Source organism: Talpa europaea, assembly GCF_964194135.1.
Source record: "Talpa europaea genome assembly, chromosome: 11".
NCBI lineage: Eukaryota > Metazoa > Chordata > Mammalia > Eulipotyphla > Talpidae > Talpa > Talpa europaea.
The window spans coordinates 506,665-523,799 of NC_140078.1; the positions used below are offsets into that span (position 1 = coordinate 506,665).

The 17,135-nt window shown below is 64.9% G+C and overlaps 1 protein-coding gene across 1 annotated transcript; it reads right to left on the reverse strand.

Annotated features, from left to right (window-relative positions):
* Nucleotides 1-161: 161 nt before the first annotated feature.
* On the reverse strand, nt 162-9,052 carry OSBPL2 (oxysterol binding protein like 2; the record flags this gene model as incomplete). Its single annotated transcript, XM_084246785.1, has 11 exons — nt 8,987-9,052; nt 7,749-7,883; nt 7,107-7,204; nt 5,121-5,303; nt 4,546-4,653; nt 4,278-4,367; nt 3,552-3,675; nt 2,744-2,872; nt 1,960-2,083; nt 1,535-1,625; nt 162-264 (listed from the first exon to the last, which is right to left on the reverse strand). Exons 1-11 carry the CDS (start codon nt 9,041-9,043, stop codon nt 162-164), a joined length of 1,242 nt encoding a protein of 413 aa, XP_084102911.1. The 5' UTR covers nt 9,044-9,052.
* Between the last annotated feature and the right edge of the window lie 8,083 nt (nt 9,053-17,135).

Genomic DNA, 17,135 nt, shown 5'->3' on the forward strand with positions numbered 1-17,135 from the left:
CTTTATGAAGAGGCTGCAACAAGAGGGAGCGTTTGGCAAAGGTCGGTCCCAGCGAGGCCCTCGGCAGGAGGCGGCAGCCCCAGGGTCGTCAGGGGCTGCTCCCAGCGTGGCCTCTGCACAGTTCCGGCCTCTCGGCGTCCGGTCCCAGGCCGCCCGGGGCCTCAGTAGATGTCGGGGCAGCCCGAGAAGTCCCGCTCAAAGTAGCCCCCTGCGTACAGCCAGTCGGGGGCCCCGGTGTAGGGGTTGCTGCCGGGGCGGAACCACCTGCAGGACAGAGAGGGGTCGGGCGCCGTCCCACCCTGGGCCCAGCCAGGCACGCGCCGACGCGGCCTCCGACACGCACCACCAAGAACCAGTACCCGGCCGCCACCTGCTCCCTTTCCAGCACCTGGGGGACCCCACACGCCACTGGCCGGGCGAGAACCAGCCCCGTGACACGGCCGGCCCCGCGGGCCACCGCGGGCGTGTGTGGTGGCAAGGGTGGCCTGCGGGCTCAGGACAGGGGCGGCCCCTCCCAAGCACTGTCCCACCTGCAGTGTGTTTTGAAAATTTGCTACTTAAAAAATCCGCAGCAAAGAAAGGCTGTCCGTTCCCTGGACAAAACTGATGTGAGGATCAAGCTCGCAGAAGCCTAGTACTACAGCGGGGGCCGCACCAGGTCGGCTCAAGGGTGTCACTGGGCCTCGGGACGGGCGCTGCGGAGCAGCTGGGCGGGGAAACCCAACCAACAGCCAAAGCACCCAGTGGTCCTGGAAGCTAAAAGCTTGACATAAATTGTGCTCAACCGGGCCTCCCTGGGGGCGCAGGGTTAAGTCTCAGCACTACGAAGCTTCCGCAGCCACTGCGGCTGAGTGCGATCCCCGGCCCGGGAGCTGCCCACAGGGCGCCGCAGACCTCGCCTGCCTCCCCGCTGCTCCCCTCGGCAGTGTGTCTCAGTGGATCCGCCTGTTCTGCTCCCCACTCTGTCTCCAGTGAATCCTCTCACCCCCACACCTCTGGACTGTACCCCGGCTCTTGTATGTATAAATAGATCTTTAAAAAAAAAATGTGCTCGACTTCCACAGCATTCCAGTTCCCATCGGGCTCCTGGAACACGGTCACTTGAGCAACAAGCAAAACTCAGTCAGTCGTGGCCACTTCAGCAAGAACACAGGCCTCGGCCCTGGCAGGTCTTGTCTACGTGCAAGGCCCGGCTCTCAGCACAGACCCTCCTGCCCTGGTCTGAACCCACCAGGGCGCCCTGGGCTGGGGGGCAGAGCAGGCTGACAGCAATGGCGCCACACACTCTTCTCAGATGCCTCCGGCCCACCCCCCACACCACGCCCCCCACCCGCTTGCTCGGGCTCAGCCTCTCTCAGTGGCCCCTGCCGAGGAGTGCGCTCAGGGCCATGTCCCTGGGCCAGGCTGGCACAGGCCGCTGCCAGCAGGGGCACCCTCATTTTGGGGGTGATGTGACTTATGAGTGTGGGGGGGCGGCAGCATGGCACCTGGAGAGCTTCACTTCCTCAGCCGAGCTCCTCGCTGCCGGGCCTACCTTGTCTGCCACTCAGCATCCTCTTTGGCACGCTCCCTCCGGGCTTCCCTCTGCTTCTCTTCCAGCCGCTCCTTCTCCTGGCTGGCCAGATCTGGGGGCGAGCACACAGGTCAGGAGGCCGCGGGCGCGCAGGTCGAGGCCGCAGAGGGGAGCACTGAGCAGTGCCGGGTGGACCCCCCCAGGTAGAGCCCCACGTGGCGAGTGGCCTGCACCGGGGCGGGGGCGCGTCGGCCCTACGCTCTGGCCTGCCCCAGCCCGCGCCTGCAGCGGGACCCGAGCCAGAGCGGGGCCGGGAGACCTCCCTGTGCCGGGCGAGGCCGCCGCCCGGGGGGAACGCGTCACCGGCGCTGCAAGGCAGCGGCAGGCCAGGCGCATGTCCCCTCAGGCGGCCGCTCTATGCCACGGCACCAGCAGGGGGTGCCTACCCATGTCGCCATTCTCCATGCCCCGGATGTCGGGGCGCAGGCGGCAGTCCGTGGGGGCCAGAGTCTTCTCCATGCTGGTCTCCAGCTCATTGAGGCTGACAGCGAAACTGGTGAAGTTGTACATCTGGGGACGGGCAGGAGGGGTCCACAGGGCGTCCTGCCCGCCACCCAGCACAGCCATAGATGCCCCCAAGCCCGCAGGTGGCAGCATCCGGGTCGCCCAGAGGCTTCCTATCGCGGTCACCCAGGGCGGGGAGCGCCTGCTGCCCCACTCAAGCTGGGGCCTCTAGCCTGGGCCCAGGGTCCCCAGGGCGCCTGCCTCCCGACCAGGCCTCTGGAGGCCGCAACCCAGGGCAGGAAGCGCCCGCAACCTGATCCTGCCCCCAGATGCCCCCCCGGCACCCCACTGCTTGCCAGCCACGGTGCCCAGGGCACACAGCTGCAGAAGTGCCCTTGGAGCCCGCCCCTCCGTGCCCTACACCCTCCTTCCCTCACCCCGGGCCATGCGGCCCTTGCACCAGTCTGCTGAGGGCTTCTCCAACACAGGCCACTGTGGCCCTGCAGCCTGACCCCTGACCTCCCTTCAGACCCCCAGGGCCTCCCACCCCTGGCACCAAGGCCCCCCCTCAGGTCTCCAGCTCTGCTCCTGGCAACAGGGCTCAGGTCTAACAGGCAGGGAGCACTTCCTGACGTGGGAGGGCGTGTGGGGCTGGTCAGCTGAGGCCTGGCTCCAGGATAGGCCCAGACTTGGGGAGGGGTGGGTGTCAGGGTGGGGGGCACAGACCTGGGCAGAGTTGGGGGGCCGGGTGTTGACCCTCCAGAGTAGCTTGCTGCCTGGAATGACTTGCACGGTCTCCTGAGCCTCAGGCATGGCATCCACCACGTCGCCCTCAGTCTTCTGGGAGCCGCCATCCTGAAACGCAGGAGCCCTCAGACCAGGCACCACCAGGCAGCCCAAAACGGCGCCTCACACGTCCGGAGTCCGCTCCACCCTCGGGTGGGCCTGCCGCCTGCCTCCAGGCCCTGCAGTCTCTGTGGGGGGCTCTCTGGCGTGGCCCCCGAGAGCAGGCAGCTGGCCAGCAGCAGGCCCCCTGTGCGCTGTGCTGGGCTTGCGGTCGGGGCCATGCCAGGGGCCGCGTGCTGCCTCCACATCTGCAGCCCAGCACGGCGGGCCCCATCTGAATGCAGGACATGGGGGTGCTCACAGCCGCCGGCGAGACGGGCCAGCGGCCCGCACAGAGCACAGGAGGACCCGGGCACAAGGACCCTTCAAAGTCAGCTGCGTGGACGAGCGCCCAGAGGCGGCGGCTGCTGGTGGCGCGAGAACCCCTAGGGGCACCCCAAGGTGGCGCCCGCGGCTGTGACAGGGCTCACAACTGAGTGGTGGGTGCTCGCTCGGCCTCTGACTCTAAGCAGACAAAGGGCGGGGAGAGAGGATTTGGCCTTGGAAGTTTCCAGAATGCGGCACATCGGGTGCTGGAGGCCAAGAGAGCAGCCCCAGGCTCCTCCCGCCGCCAGTGTGGGTACAACCCGGCCCTCCACGGCCCGGGCCCTAGGCCAGCGCAGGCCCCAGGCGCCGTCCCAGCCCTCACCGGCTTCGCCTTCTTTGGGGGGTCACCCCGCCGCTCCTGCCGCCTGAAAGACTCGTAGGCAGCGGCGTCAATGCCCCACAGGCACTCTGTCCACTTGCCATAGATCACGAAGAGCTTCTTCCTGCTGGGGTCACCGGGGTTCAACAGCAAGTCAGCACAGCCACATCCCAGACCACCAAAATCCAAACCAGAAGCGCCTCAGCCCTGGGGACAGATATGCAGCAGGCGCCGTCCACACCTCAGGGCGTCTATGGACACCAAGCCGAAGACTTGCACCCCAAGGCCTCTGCTCATGGCCAGAAGGACTGTCAGTGGGGGAGCACCACGGCGGGGGGAGCCCGCCACAGGGGAGCACCACGGCAGGGGGCACCACACAGGGGCGTAGGCAGGGCCGAGGGGGGTGCAGGGGTGGCGGGGGAGGCCGAGGGTGCATGCACACGTGCATGTGACTCGGAAACCCAGGGCTGAGCTGCGCCCGACGCTGCACACGTGTGGGCTGCGCCCATCAGTCTTTTCCCAGACGTGCATGAAGCGCCCTCCTCCCACACCGCTGCCTTCCCGCTGAGCACCCCCTGGAGCCGCCGCTCAGCGGGCAGTCGCCTATCCTATCCTCCCGGGACAGGCCCGCCTCCGCCCTCGGGGCCACCCTGGAGAAACTCCTAGGCACCGGCCCCTGCCCCTCCCAGACCGAGGGCAGTGTCCGGAGGCCCGGCCCGCAGGACTCACTTCCGGTCCTGGATGTGGCCGTCCACCTTGTGCAGCTCCTTCCCGAACAGGCCGCACGGCCTGAAGTGCAGCACACACTTGTCCCCCGTCCTGCGGGAGAGCAGCAGGTCACGGCGGCTGAGAACGGAGCCACACGGCTCAGCTCTGGCGAGGGCAACCACCCTGCTGGGTCCAAGCCCGGGCCCGGGGGCCGGGAGGGCGGGGGCCTGCGAGGGGTCCGCAACCCCACGCACTGTGCAGGGCAGGGCACAGCGCGCCGCGGCGCTACCTGTGGTTCACGACCTCCACCGTGCCGTACTGCTCGATCCACAGCTTCCCGACCAGCACGTTGTGGACACAGCAGGTGGGGTTACTCCAGGTGTAGGCCTCCCCGTGCCTGGGGGGACACAACGGTCTGAGGCCCACACAAGGCAGCGGGGGAGTGCGCAGACCCGGGCAGGATGCCCAGGGCACCTTCCCGGCGGGGGGTAGGCAGCCTGGGAGCGCCCCGGAGCATCTCCTCGGCATGCCTGAACTCCATTCCCTCCCTCTGTAGCGCGACAGAGCTTTCCACGGAGACACCAGGGCCAGCCAGCGGGCGGGAGGCTGGGCTGCAGGGAACGCGGGGGCAGCAGGGGGGGCGCGGGCACCACAGCATGCCCCACCCTGCCCGGCTGAAGTGGAGCCGGAGTGGGCCGGGCCCTGCCCCACGCTGCTGCTGCTGCGGGCCGTGGCACCGCGGCAGGAGGACACGGCAGTGACCACAGCACACGGGGCGGGCTCGACAGCCACAGCCAGTCCCGGCCCAGGCCCGCCCGCCTGACCCTGGGCGGGCCTCTGCGGCCTGAGCGGGGCGGCACTCACTCGAGCAGCTCCAGCGTGATGGTGCCGCGGGGCTCGGCCTCCACGCTCTTGCCCCAAAACTTGAGCTTGGGGTAGATGGAGCCATGCAGCAGGAAGTCCTGGTTGAGGCCCTCCGAGTAGAAGGCGCTGACGGGCGGGTGGTGGCTGACCTGCTCCGAGATGAACCTGAACCCCAGGTCCTCCCTGGGGGCCGGGAGAAAGAGTCACTTTCGCGGCAAAGCCCCACGCGGGAGCTCAACTTCCCTTTCGAGGACGTGGTGGCCCCAGACGTGGCCTGTCCCCCCCCGCCGGGGAGGGACCCTCTGCTGCCACATGAGGCCGAAACCGCCACGAGGCCGTGTCGCTGGGCAGGCCGGCCCACCCCACCACGGGCCACCTCTGGGGCGCGGCTCAGGCCGCACGCGGGCTGGGGGAGACCCCACCCCCGTGCCCCTCAAGCCCTCGGCCAGGCTCAGCCTCGCTCCTGCTCCAGGCCCCACCGGCCGCAGCCCAGCAGCTCCTCCGAGGGGGCTGGAGGCCCACAGCACGCCGGCCCTCGGCCCCCAGGCCCCGGCTTCGCGGCGCGTGCCCGAGGCGCTGCTCGCCAGGAAGCAGGGACTGCAGCGCGCTCTCCTTTGCAATAAAAATGTCAGTTTTTAATTGTTCCGGAACTGTGACTACACCTCCAGTTGTAGTCATTAAAAATTATAGAAGCTAAACCACATAATTACTAACTTAACTGGAATCAGAATTTTCCATCGTTCCAGAGGAAGCAAGTAAAAAAATCAGATTTTAAAAGGTTGCCTGCCTGCCGAGGCATGTAATTTACAAAATGATCACTTGTCTCGGGAGGGGCGTGTTATTCCTGGCTGCTCGGGGTCTGTGGGCGAGCGGCATGGGGGCCGGGCCAGGGTCTGGGAGGGGCGCCCGCCACCCCCCGGCTGTGTGGCCTCAGGGCAAGCCCCGAACTAAGTTCCCCCGGCCTGCGGCGTCTGGGTGCCCACAAAGCCCCCTGAGCCTTCCCAGCGCTTTGGCCACCTAAAGCCTGGCGCTGACACGCACGGGCCGCCCCTCGCGCTCAGGCCCATGGCCCCCGGGCCCTCCCTCCACGGCTCCGGGCTGTGGCGGGCGCCACCCCGCTCTCTTCCTCAGAGGCCACGCGCCCGGGAGCAGCTGCCTGGCACGGGCACGGGCCCCGTCAGGACTCGCCCCCACACAGGGCTGAGGTGGGCCCGGGATGGGGTCAGGCTGAGGTGGCCTCTCGGGATGGGGTCAGGCGAGGATGCTGCTTCTGGCCAGACCCTGAGTTCCCAGTGAGGACCATCCGTCCTAAGGGGTCTGAACCCAGTGCTGACCCCCTCAAAGCCCCTCACCCCTGGGGGGCTGACCACACCAAGCCCCACCATACCATCGTCCACCCTGGAAAGCCCTCCATCCTCCAGAACGCACCCCGCAGCCGGGATCTACAATGCTGGGGACCCTCTCCCTGAGTCCCGGGGTGCCACCCCCCCACTGTCTTATTTGCGCTGCAAGCTGACTCCTGGCAGCTGACGCCCCACATTGCAGCGTGTCCACGGCCACGAGATGCTTCCCTCAGGTACACTGCACATGGGGGGCCACCAGGTGGCTGGGGGGGGCCGCACACGCAGCCCCACACTGGAAAGCCGGCCAGGGGGAGCCTCCCACTGCAGCCCCCCCCTTCTTCTGCTGTGCTCACGTATTGTCTACAATGACCGCACTCTCATGACTAAAAGAAAATGTCCGGAGGGTCGGGACCCACAGGCGGAGGCGCTCTTGCCCTCGAGGCTCCCCGTGCCCTCCCGCTGGCCAGGCGGGGACGCCACGACCTGACCGCTGGTGGACAGCTGGGGTGCTGTGAGCGGGGCCGCGGGAGCCGGGCCTGGGGCGCTGGGGCAGCACGGGGTGGAGGGCCGGACGCGCCCGTGCCCGCTCGGGCTCAGCACCAAGTAGCTTCCCACCCCGGATGGCCAGCGGCCCGGCCCGTACCTGATCAGCTCGTACGTCTCTCCCAGCAGCGGATTGAAGGGCTTGCCGGTCCTCTCCCACTGGGAAGCCACGGCCGACACGGCGAAGGCGGCCACAGACTGCAAGCAGAGGCCAGGGCCGGCGGGCCGGGCGGGGCGGGTCAGTTCCTGCCCGCTGCTCCCTCCGGTGACTTCCCACCATCCTCGTAACACATCGAGGTTACAGAGCTTCCGGAAAACACGCTCACCGCCACTTCCTCAAGGCCACAGAGCAGGAACCCGCTGTTCTGCACACCCCCCCGCACCCACGTCCTGCACCCGCACCCCACACCGGTACCCGCACCCCAAGTGTACCCCATATCTGCACCCACACCCCACACCTGCACCCACACCCCACACCTGCACCTGCACTCCACACCTGCACCCACACTCCACACCTGCACCAGTCTGGGCCCTCCTGCAGCCCTCTGGCAGCCTCGGTCTGTCCGGCTCACACGCACACACTCATGCACACGCGTGTGCCCCTGCACGCTCGCAGCACACAGGCAGGTGCGTGCACAAGAAGACTCCAAGCCAGAGGCTGCCCCAGGTGCAGGCTCCTCCCACAGCCCCGCCGACCCAGGTGGGTGCAGCCCGGGAGGTCAGGAGGGGGACGGGGGCCCACCTGCATACGCTCCAGGGGCTGCGCCTGGCGGGAGGCCCTGTGCAGCAGGTGCACGTGCTCCATGTACTCGGTGATGCGCTGCAGGAAGCTCAAGGGCTCGTTGAAGGCGACAGGCATGGTGATCTTGGACAGCTCCTGCGGCCAGATGCCCAGGTCACGCCCGGAACAAGCCCCAGCCACCCCTCAGGCTGCAGCTTCCTGGGGGCACCCCACGGCGAGCCTTTGCATGGAGGGGAGGCCCCCCACGGGGCAGCCCAGTGGGACGTCCACACCCAGACAGCCCCTGCAACAGCCCCCACGCCCACATGTGCTTCAGGCTGCTCGGGACTGGGGTCCCATGGCAGAGTCCCCCAAATCCATCATGAAGCACCATCATGAGTGCCCCATCACTCCAGATGGCTGGGAGACCCCCACAGCAGGCCCCATGCGGCTCTGCCCACAGGCCCTCCAGGTGCCTGCCTCAGCTAGGCCGGCAGAGCAGCCGGGGAGACCCAGGACGAGCACCCTGGGGTGGGGATCAGAGGCCCAGGGGGAGGGGCAATGGGTGCCAGGAGCCGGCCCCAGGCACCCCGGCAGACACAGCACCCAGGGGCCCCTGGGTGCACAGGCTTAGCGACTGTCCCAAGGAAACCGGGTGCCCCAGGCCCGCAGGTAGGGTGAGGGGCCAGTGGGCGATCGGCAGGAGGAAGAAGAGCGCTCGCTGCGCCCTCAGCCCCGCCTGGACCGGGGCGGCAGGGGCAGGGCAGGCGCCTGAGTCCTCAAACCGATCTCCGAGGAGCGAGAGGACTTCGGACTTGCACTTTTAAGACAAAAGGAACTTTCAGAGCAACCTCTAAACATCAAGGATCAAGAGGACAAAGCAGCCCCTGGGGCACAGCCCCCCCAAGAGGAGCCGCGAGCCCAGAGGACAGGGCGGCAGAGGCACTGGGCCTCAGTGGGCAGTGTGGGAGGGACAGAGCCAGCAGCCAGTCCCGTGGATCTCCCCCAAGCCACCCCTGCTGCTGGGCTGTGTCGGGGGGGCTGGGCTGGGCTGTTGGGGGCTGGGCAGTGTTGGGGTGGGGGCTGGGCTGGCGGGTGGGGGAGGCAGACTCAGGAGAGGGGAGGCTTGATATTGGTCAGCACAGCTGCTGTGGCTCCCGGGAAGGCCTGGAGGGCAGCTGGGGCACCCCTCAGCATGCTGGGCCGCCGCACTCCCCAGCAGGAAGGGGGTGAGCGCCAGCGGCCCTCCGCGCACGCACCAGGCCGATGCACTTCTTCAGGATGCTCCACATGCTGAAGTCGCTCCTGGTGAACATGGGGGCGGGCAGCGCCGTCCTGCGGGAGGTGGGCGGGTGGGGTGAGCCAGGCCAGGCCTGCCGGCTGCTCTGCACACGAGCAGCTGCACCCCCCAGCTCAGGGCACAGCAGCCAGGCGCCACCAAACCCAAGAGGTTTCTAGGGACATTTTGGGGGCCCCACTGGGGATAGTGCGCCACAGCCAGCCACATGGCATAGCGCTGGGACAGCCATGGCCACGGCCCAGGGCAACAAGACCAGGCCAGAGGCCAAGCCCTCTCCAGAGACTATCCCGGGCACCTCCCTTCTTCAGCCAGCAGTGCCAGGGGGCCTCTCAGGCAGGGGCATCGCGTAGCCAGTTCTGAGTTCGCGGCCCCGCGGGCTCCAGCCCATAGAGTGGCGGCGGCTCGCTCCAGCAGACCCTGCCCGGGGGGGGGGGGGGGGGGCAGCAGGAGGCCTGATATCCCGAGTGCCACGTGCCAGGCTCCTGGCGGCCAACACCCCAGGGCACCCCAGCAGGCCAGACTGCGAGGGCACCCCAGGACCGGAGCAGGGCTCTGGGAGGTCCAGACCAAGGCACGGCACCCGCATGGCCACAGGGCAGAGGGTAGGAGCCGAAGGGCGCAGGGGGAGAGGGGCCCGGCAGACACGCCCGACGTGGAGAGGCCGGGAGCCCCTTGCGACCCGCGGCTGGCCCAGGGACAACAGGCAGAGGGGTCGGGGCAAGTGGCCCGGTGCTGGCCGCACCCCAGGAGGAGGGCCCACCACCGCGCCCCCAGGAAAGGGATGCGTGAGCCACCGCTGGCTGGGACAGAGGCTGTGCCCAGGGGGCACTGCGGAGAAGCGGGGGGTGCCGCGGGGCGCTGGGGCCGCAGAGGCCCACTCGGGAGGCAACCTGACCGCTCCTGCCCGGGCCAGAGGGACACGGGCGCCCCACACTTCCCAGCCCTGATGACAGGGCCCCGGGCGCAGGCAGGCTGGGGTGCCTCTGGGGTGGCGGGGGGGGGTGAACCCCACGGCGCATCTCACACCACCGCCCACCACTGTGCCGGGCAGGCTCCCTGCTGAGGCCAGCCGGGCTCGGGCAGAGCAGAGGGCCCAGGAGGGCGCTCACGAGCAGAGGTGGGGGCGGCCGGGCCTCCACTGACCACGCGGCCAGCAGACCACGGGGAGGCCCTCAAGCCGGGGCCACATACCTGTGCTTCTGGAGTCCGTTCTCTTGAGGGGTCCGCTCCCCAACCTTTCCAACCCCATTGCTTCTGCCGGGGTCCACGTGGATCACCCCGGGGACTCTAGGCGTCGCCTCTGAAAATCCCTCAGGAGAGTGGCTGGAGGCAAGGTCTGCAGGAGACGAGGGTGTTCCCGCGGCCGCGGTGGCCTGCAGGGGTGGGCGCGCGGACTCCCCCGACGGCCGGCAGCGGGACACCCCGGCAGGGGCGGGGCAGGTGTGTGGGGCTGCGCGTGTGGTGGCGGCTGCGCGTCCCCCAAGGCCTCAGGCGCCCTCTCCCCGGCTCCAGGCCAGGATCCAGCCCCCGCCCATGTGACCCGCCAGCCCGCAGGCCACACTCACCCGTCAGGGCGTCGAAGAACTCGCCGTCGCCGTCCATGCTGCAGCCCCACGCGGCCGCCGGCCCGGCCGTCACATGGGCGGGGGCTGGATCCTGGCCTGGAGCCGGGGAGAGGGCGCCTGAGGGGGCGGCAGCCACTACGGGGCTGCACGGACCCCGCCAACCACGACGTCTGGGCGGCCCCCGAGGGGGGCGGGGAGCCTTGAGAGCAGCGTCCCGTGGCCCCCCGCCCCTGCACGCCCCATGCCCTGGCGCCCCGAGCGGCACAAACCGCTTGGCCTCAGCTCACACTGCCACGCGGGCACAACCTGGGTGAGAGGGAGACAACTGCTGGCCCCCAAGGCCCGCCCCTGTGAGGGTCCGGAGCCCCTGCCAGCACGCCCTCTGCCTGGGGGGTGGTCCCTGGAGGAGAGCCGGTAGCTACGAACAAAGCGGGGGGCAGCCTGAGGCTCCCTCCCCCTGGTCTTCCCCATTCTCCCATCAGCCCAGGGACACTGGACACTGTAAAGCTTCTGGAAACATCCATATGCGCCTCACACACAGCTGCCAGGTCTGCCTGCCTGACAAGCAGAGACACCACGGTCACACCAACGCCCTTGGACACAGGCCCCCGCAGCCTGCCATGTGCTCTCGCGGCGCTGCGAGGACCCGGCCCGAGGAGAGAGGCGCGTCCAGGACAGCCGCAGACAGCACCGCCGGCCACAGCAAGCCCCTGGGGTGGGCCCCGGAGGCTCCCACCGCAGCCACAGAGCCACAGGCCCAGCAGGGCACTGTCTGTCTTACGAGACTCTGCCTCTTGGCCACGGCCCAGCCTTGCCCACGACCTGCCGCCACCCGAACCAGCATGTGCCTCGGGGAGGGACACGGCCGCCTCTGAAGCAGCCGCAAGGACTCGCGACTAAGAGTCCCTGCCTTTAGCTGCCAACCTCAGGGGCACAAAAGCAGAAGACAGAGGACACACGACACCAGCCCAGGGACACGGGCGACACGGCCAGGCTCTGGTCTGCAGGACGAAAGCCAGCTCTGCCACCAGTCATCACAGAGAGACAGAAAGACAGAGACAGACAGACACCGAGACAGACAGCAAGACAGCACCAGGAAGGGCGAGCCTCGCATGTCATGGCGCTTGCGGCCTTCCTAACGGGCCTCAGGCTAGAGCCCGGGGAGGCAGAGCCCCGCAGGTCAGACCCGGCTTCTTCAAATAACGTGCAGAAAAGAAGCAGAGGCGGGGCCTCCCCATCTCGGCCGGGTCTGTGGTGTGACGCGTGTGGACGCGCCTCGAAACTCACTGCCACTGAATGTGCCATTTATTGAATGTCAACTGTGCCTCGAAAAAGTCACTTTCAAAAAAAAGGTGTTGGTGCCATAACAGCATTTAGGTTTGAGCCGCACAGCACATGGACGGACTCATGAGACGTCTGAGCTTTCTTCAAAACACCCGGGGCGGCGGGTATGTCTCGTCTCTGTAAGAACAGGTGTGACAACCTAGAACACAGCTGCACAGAGTAAAAAAAGCACAACACCATAGGAATAACCTACTTCTGCACTTAAATATCACTTGTGAACTTAATTGTTCAAAACAGTATAAATTATATTTAATAAGATAAAGCCACATTAGCAAGCAACAGCTGGGCAGAAGTTAGGAAGCAGAGGACTTGGCGCCACCAGACACCAAGCAGTTCTGAGAGACATGCACAGAGCACCCCCCACCACCAGCACAGGCTCCTGTGCACAGAGGACAGTGTCCAAGATGGACTACAGGTGGGACCACGGATGACGTCTCCACGGATTAAAACAGAGGTGATACAAGCATCTTCTCCACTAAATATAAGAAGATGAAGTTAGAACTCAGAAACACAAGCTGGAACTCTCACAAAATTGTGCCAATTAACTAACATTCTCTTAAACAATGAATGAATCAAAAAAGACATCACAAGGAAATTAGAAAACATTTAGAATGAACGACTATGAAAGCAGAGCACACGCGAACATACGGAACACAGCGAGGGCAGCAGAAGGGAAACCTACCACACTCACACTAAAGCCAGAACGCTCTCAAATCAACCACCTTGGTCTCTAACTGGACAAAGAGAAAAAGAACAAATACCAAAGCTAGAAGAAAGAAGGAAATTATAAAAGGTAGAGCAGAGGTAAATAGGAAATAGAGAAAAATCAGTGAAACCAAAAGTTGGTTCTTTGAAAAGATCAACAAAATTGACAACCTTCAGCTAGACGGACGGAAATCAGAAACGAAGCGGGGACATGACTAGCAACCCTACAAACGTAGAAAGGGGTGCCAGAGAGTGCGACGGACAGGTGAGCACTAACACAGGATCACCCAGGAGACACGGACACCGTCCTAGAGACAAAACCTACCAAGACTAAATCACGAAGAAAAGAGACTGCGAATAGACCAGTGACAAGACATCAAATCAGTGGTCAAACTACTCTTTTTTTTTAATAATTTATTTTATATAATTCTTACATCATTTTTCATCAAACTACTCTTGCTCAAGGAAAAATCCCTGAACCTAGGCCTCCCCGGTGGCGCAGCAGGTTGAGGGCAGGCCGTGAACCTGTCGGCTGTCTCTGCCGCGCGGGTTCGATCCCCGGCTGGCCAGGGAGAAACCCGCAGGGCGCAGCAGACCTCTCCTGACTCCTGCTGCTCCCCTCAGCAGGGTATTTCCAGTCAGTCTGCCTGTTCTGCTCCCCGCTCTGTCTCTGGGGGATCCTCTCACACACACGCCCACCCCACATCTCTGGCCTGTGCCCCAGCTCTTGCATGCATAAATAAACTCTTTAAAAAAAAAAAAGAAAAGGAAAGAAAAAGAAAAAGAAAAATCCCTGAACCTGATGGCTTCCCCAGTGAATTCTACCAAACAGTTAAAAGATAAAAACTACACCAACTCTCTTCAGATTGTCCCAAAAAAATGAAAAAGAAAGAACACCTTCTAACTCATACTGTGAGGGCAGCAGGATCCTGATACCAAAGCCAAAGACACAACAACAACAAAAAAAGGCAGAGTAATCTCTCTTCTGTTTTTTTTTTTTAAGATTTATTTATTTATGCGTACAAGAACTGGGGCACAGGCCAGAGGTGTGGGGTTGGGGGGTGAGAGGACTCCCCAGGGACAGAGTGGGGAGCAGAACAGGCAGAGCCAGTGAAACGCACTGCTGGGGGGAGCAGCGGGGACACAGGAGGGGTCTGCTGCGCCCTGTGGGCAGCTCCCTGGCCGGGGATCGAACTCGTGCTGCAGAGGCTGCGGACAGCTGCATAGTGCGGTGCCCAACCCCTTGCACCCCCGGGGAGACCCTAATCTCTCTTCTGAAGCCAGAAGCAAAATTCTCAACAAAATGCCAGCAAATCCCACACACTTGGCAGCACAGAAGGAAGCCGCGTGCCGTGACCAGGTGTGGCCTGTTCCTGGAGTGCAAGGGTGGGTGGCCAGGGTGTCGCTGGGTGTGATTCATGCCACAGTAACCGAGTGAAGGGGGAGAAAGTGACAATCTCGAGAAAAATCTGACAAAATCCAGTACGTTCTCATGATGAAGTTCCTGAGACAGGGGCGGAAGCGGGGACTCGCCATTTTCTCACGATCCTCCACCAGGGTCCCAAGCCGCTCCAATTCAGAGGAAGCTTCTCCTCTGACAGCGCAAAGGGGAAAAAATTCCCCACTCACATCCCCGGGGAAAGCCAGCAACAAGCCCGCGAGAGCGATGAAATACCTGGATGCCGCAAAGGCGACACGTGCCGAGCCCTCGGGGAGGGCCACGGTCAGGGGTGAACACTGAGGCCTTCCTCGCAGGCCGGGCAGGGCCCTGCTTTTGCTGAGTCTATTCAGCATGACGCTAGATGGCCTGGCCAGAGGCATTAGGTTAGAAAAATAAACTACAGGTGCCCAAGCCAGAAGGAAATAAATGAAATTTTCTTTGATTGCAGACGACATCACCTTATATGTAGAAAATTGTAAAGATTCCATATTTTAAAAAAACCTGTTAGAGCTGATAAAAGCCAGTGAAGTAGCTGCACACAGAGTGAGCACACAAACCTCAGCACCTGCAAACACTGACAACGAACAACCTAAAAGGAAATCGCAACAATTCCATTTACAATGGCGCTAAAAGGAGTAAAGGACTTAAGGGTTAACTTAATAAGGGGAGAAAGACTTCTGTGGGGGCCTCCCTGGTGGCGCAAGGGGTTACCATGCAGCTGTCCGCAGCCTCTGCAACAGTTCGATCCCCGGCCAGGGAGCGACCCACATGGCGCGGCAGACCCCTCCTGTCTCCCCGCTGCTCCCCTCAGCAGTGCACTTTGGTCAATCGGCCTGTTCTGTCCCCCGCTCTATCTCTGGGGAGTCCTCTCACCCCCGCACCTCTGGCCTGTACCCCAGTTCTTATATGCATAAATAAAGGTAAATCTTTAAAAAAAAAAAAAAGGAAAGACTTCTGTAGTGAAAACTCTACAGGATGACAGAAAGCAATCGAGACAAGGGCGGCGGCACCCCATAGAGGGGTCGGAAGCGCACGCTCCAGCTGTGAGCGCCGCCCACGCGCTGACAGGCAATGCAACCCCTGGGCAAACCCCAAGGTCATTCCTCATCAACAGGAAGACTCTTCCTAAAACGCACATGGAGCACAAGAGGCCCGGAGAGCCTGAACTGACTTGAAAAAGAGGAACAGCTGCAGGCGTCACACTTCCCAGCTGCGACCCGACGCGACCAGAGCAGCGCGGTGCCGGCGCACAGGCCGGCTCATCTTCGCAGAGGAGAGTCCAGACCCAACCCGGCACACGTCTGGCCACATGAAGTCCTGCAAGGGGCCTCCCCAAGAGGCGCCCTTCAAGCCTGAAGGAAGATGAAGCCCCACTCCCCTGTGACTGGGAAGACCCGTAGCAGAAGCCCAGGGCAACCCCTCTCGGGCCACGGGGACCTCTCCAAAGGCCGCGTGCGCCTGTATCTCCAGCCCCCGCCTGTGGTGCCAGGGCACTGGACTGCTGGTTGCTCATCCAAGCACCCCAAGTGTCAGGGGCCAGGGGAAGGAATCAGAGCGGCCTCCGGACATGGGTCCCTTCTGCGTGGGCGGTGTCCTGTCCTGGCAGGGGGGACTTGCGGCTCCATCAGGCACCAAGAGGCACCAGCGGGCCTGCCCCAGCTCCGCAGGTCTGCAGCGGGGCACTCGACCACTGCGCCCCTGAAGCTCCCAGCCTGGCAGCTGCAGATGCCAACTCTGCAGGAGCGGGGCCACGTCACATGGGCCTGCACTGGGCCCGGAGTGAGTCCATGCGAGAGAAAGTCCCTAGACTCGACGCAGGAAAGCGGGGTCCAGTCAGGCTGTGCAGACCCCTCCACCCCTCCAGGCGCCTGCAGCCCCAGGTCAGAGCTCGACCTCACCTCCTGCTGGGGCCACCCGCAGGACTCTCGCCCCCAGGCCGCCCGCTCCACTCCCTCATGTGCTTGTCACTCTGCAGGGAGTGGCCAAAAGCAGACCTGGACGGGCCCAGCCCGCAGGAGGCGGCCGAACCCTGCCCCCCCGCAGTGTGTTTTAATCAACCCAACACAGACCCCAGAGCGTGGGCTGCAGCCCCGGGGCCCCCGCCCGCCTGCGTGCCCACCCCGCCTCCACCAGAGCCCGCGCAGCCGCCCTCGCCGGCGTCCGCCCCTCCGGCCTGCCCTGGCACTCCGGGCACTGGCCCGCCCGACTCCGTGTGCTGGCATGAACCCGGGGTGGGCGCCCACGCCCAGGTGTGGGAAACCCACCAATATCCAAACCTTCCCCCGAAGGAGAAAAAGGAAAGCCGCAGGACCCACGCCGGCTCCCGGTCCCCCAGAGAGGCGGCGCGGGCTCTTCACCAGGACCTCAGGGGGCCCGAGCCAGACCGGGCCAGGACCCCACGGTGCGTCCCAGGTGGGGGGCACGACAGCCACTTTGTAATCTCAGGGGCCGCTGAGCCTCCTCTGGACCTCAGGGTCTGACAGCACAGGAGGGGGCCGCAGAGTGCAGGGGGTCCTGAGAAGACCCTTCTCACACCCGCACCCCCATGCACCCCGGCTGGGACAAGCCGCCTCTGAGAGCTGCCAAGCCCAGCGGGGGACGCTGGTAAAGGCCTGAGCCCAGAGGGCAGGCGGGTCTGCCCCCGGCAAGCACCCTCCTCCCCGCTGCCGCCCGTGCCCGGCGCTCCTGAGCAGACGGCGTGGCTCCCAGCGGCCGTCCGCAGCCCCAGGCCGGGCTCACTCATGCCAAGGCTGCACGGGGTCTCCCCGACACCGAGCACACAGGCTCGGCCAGGCGCCCCGCACGTGCGGGCAGCTCCCCCACGGCCCTTCGAGGGTCCGTGGCCCGGAGCCCCAGGGGCCAGAGGGACCCGGCGACGCACCTTGGCGCCTGACAATTGACCCTGTGACGGAAGGGGGTGTCTCAAGCTCACGACACACCCGAGGGGCCGTGTGACCCCATTTAGAAGGAGGGCTGCAGGGGGCCTCCGCTCAGCACCCCGGGCTGGGCCCTGCCGGCCTGCGGTTCGGGCCGAGACAGCTACCCCGGGGCTC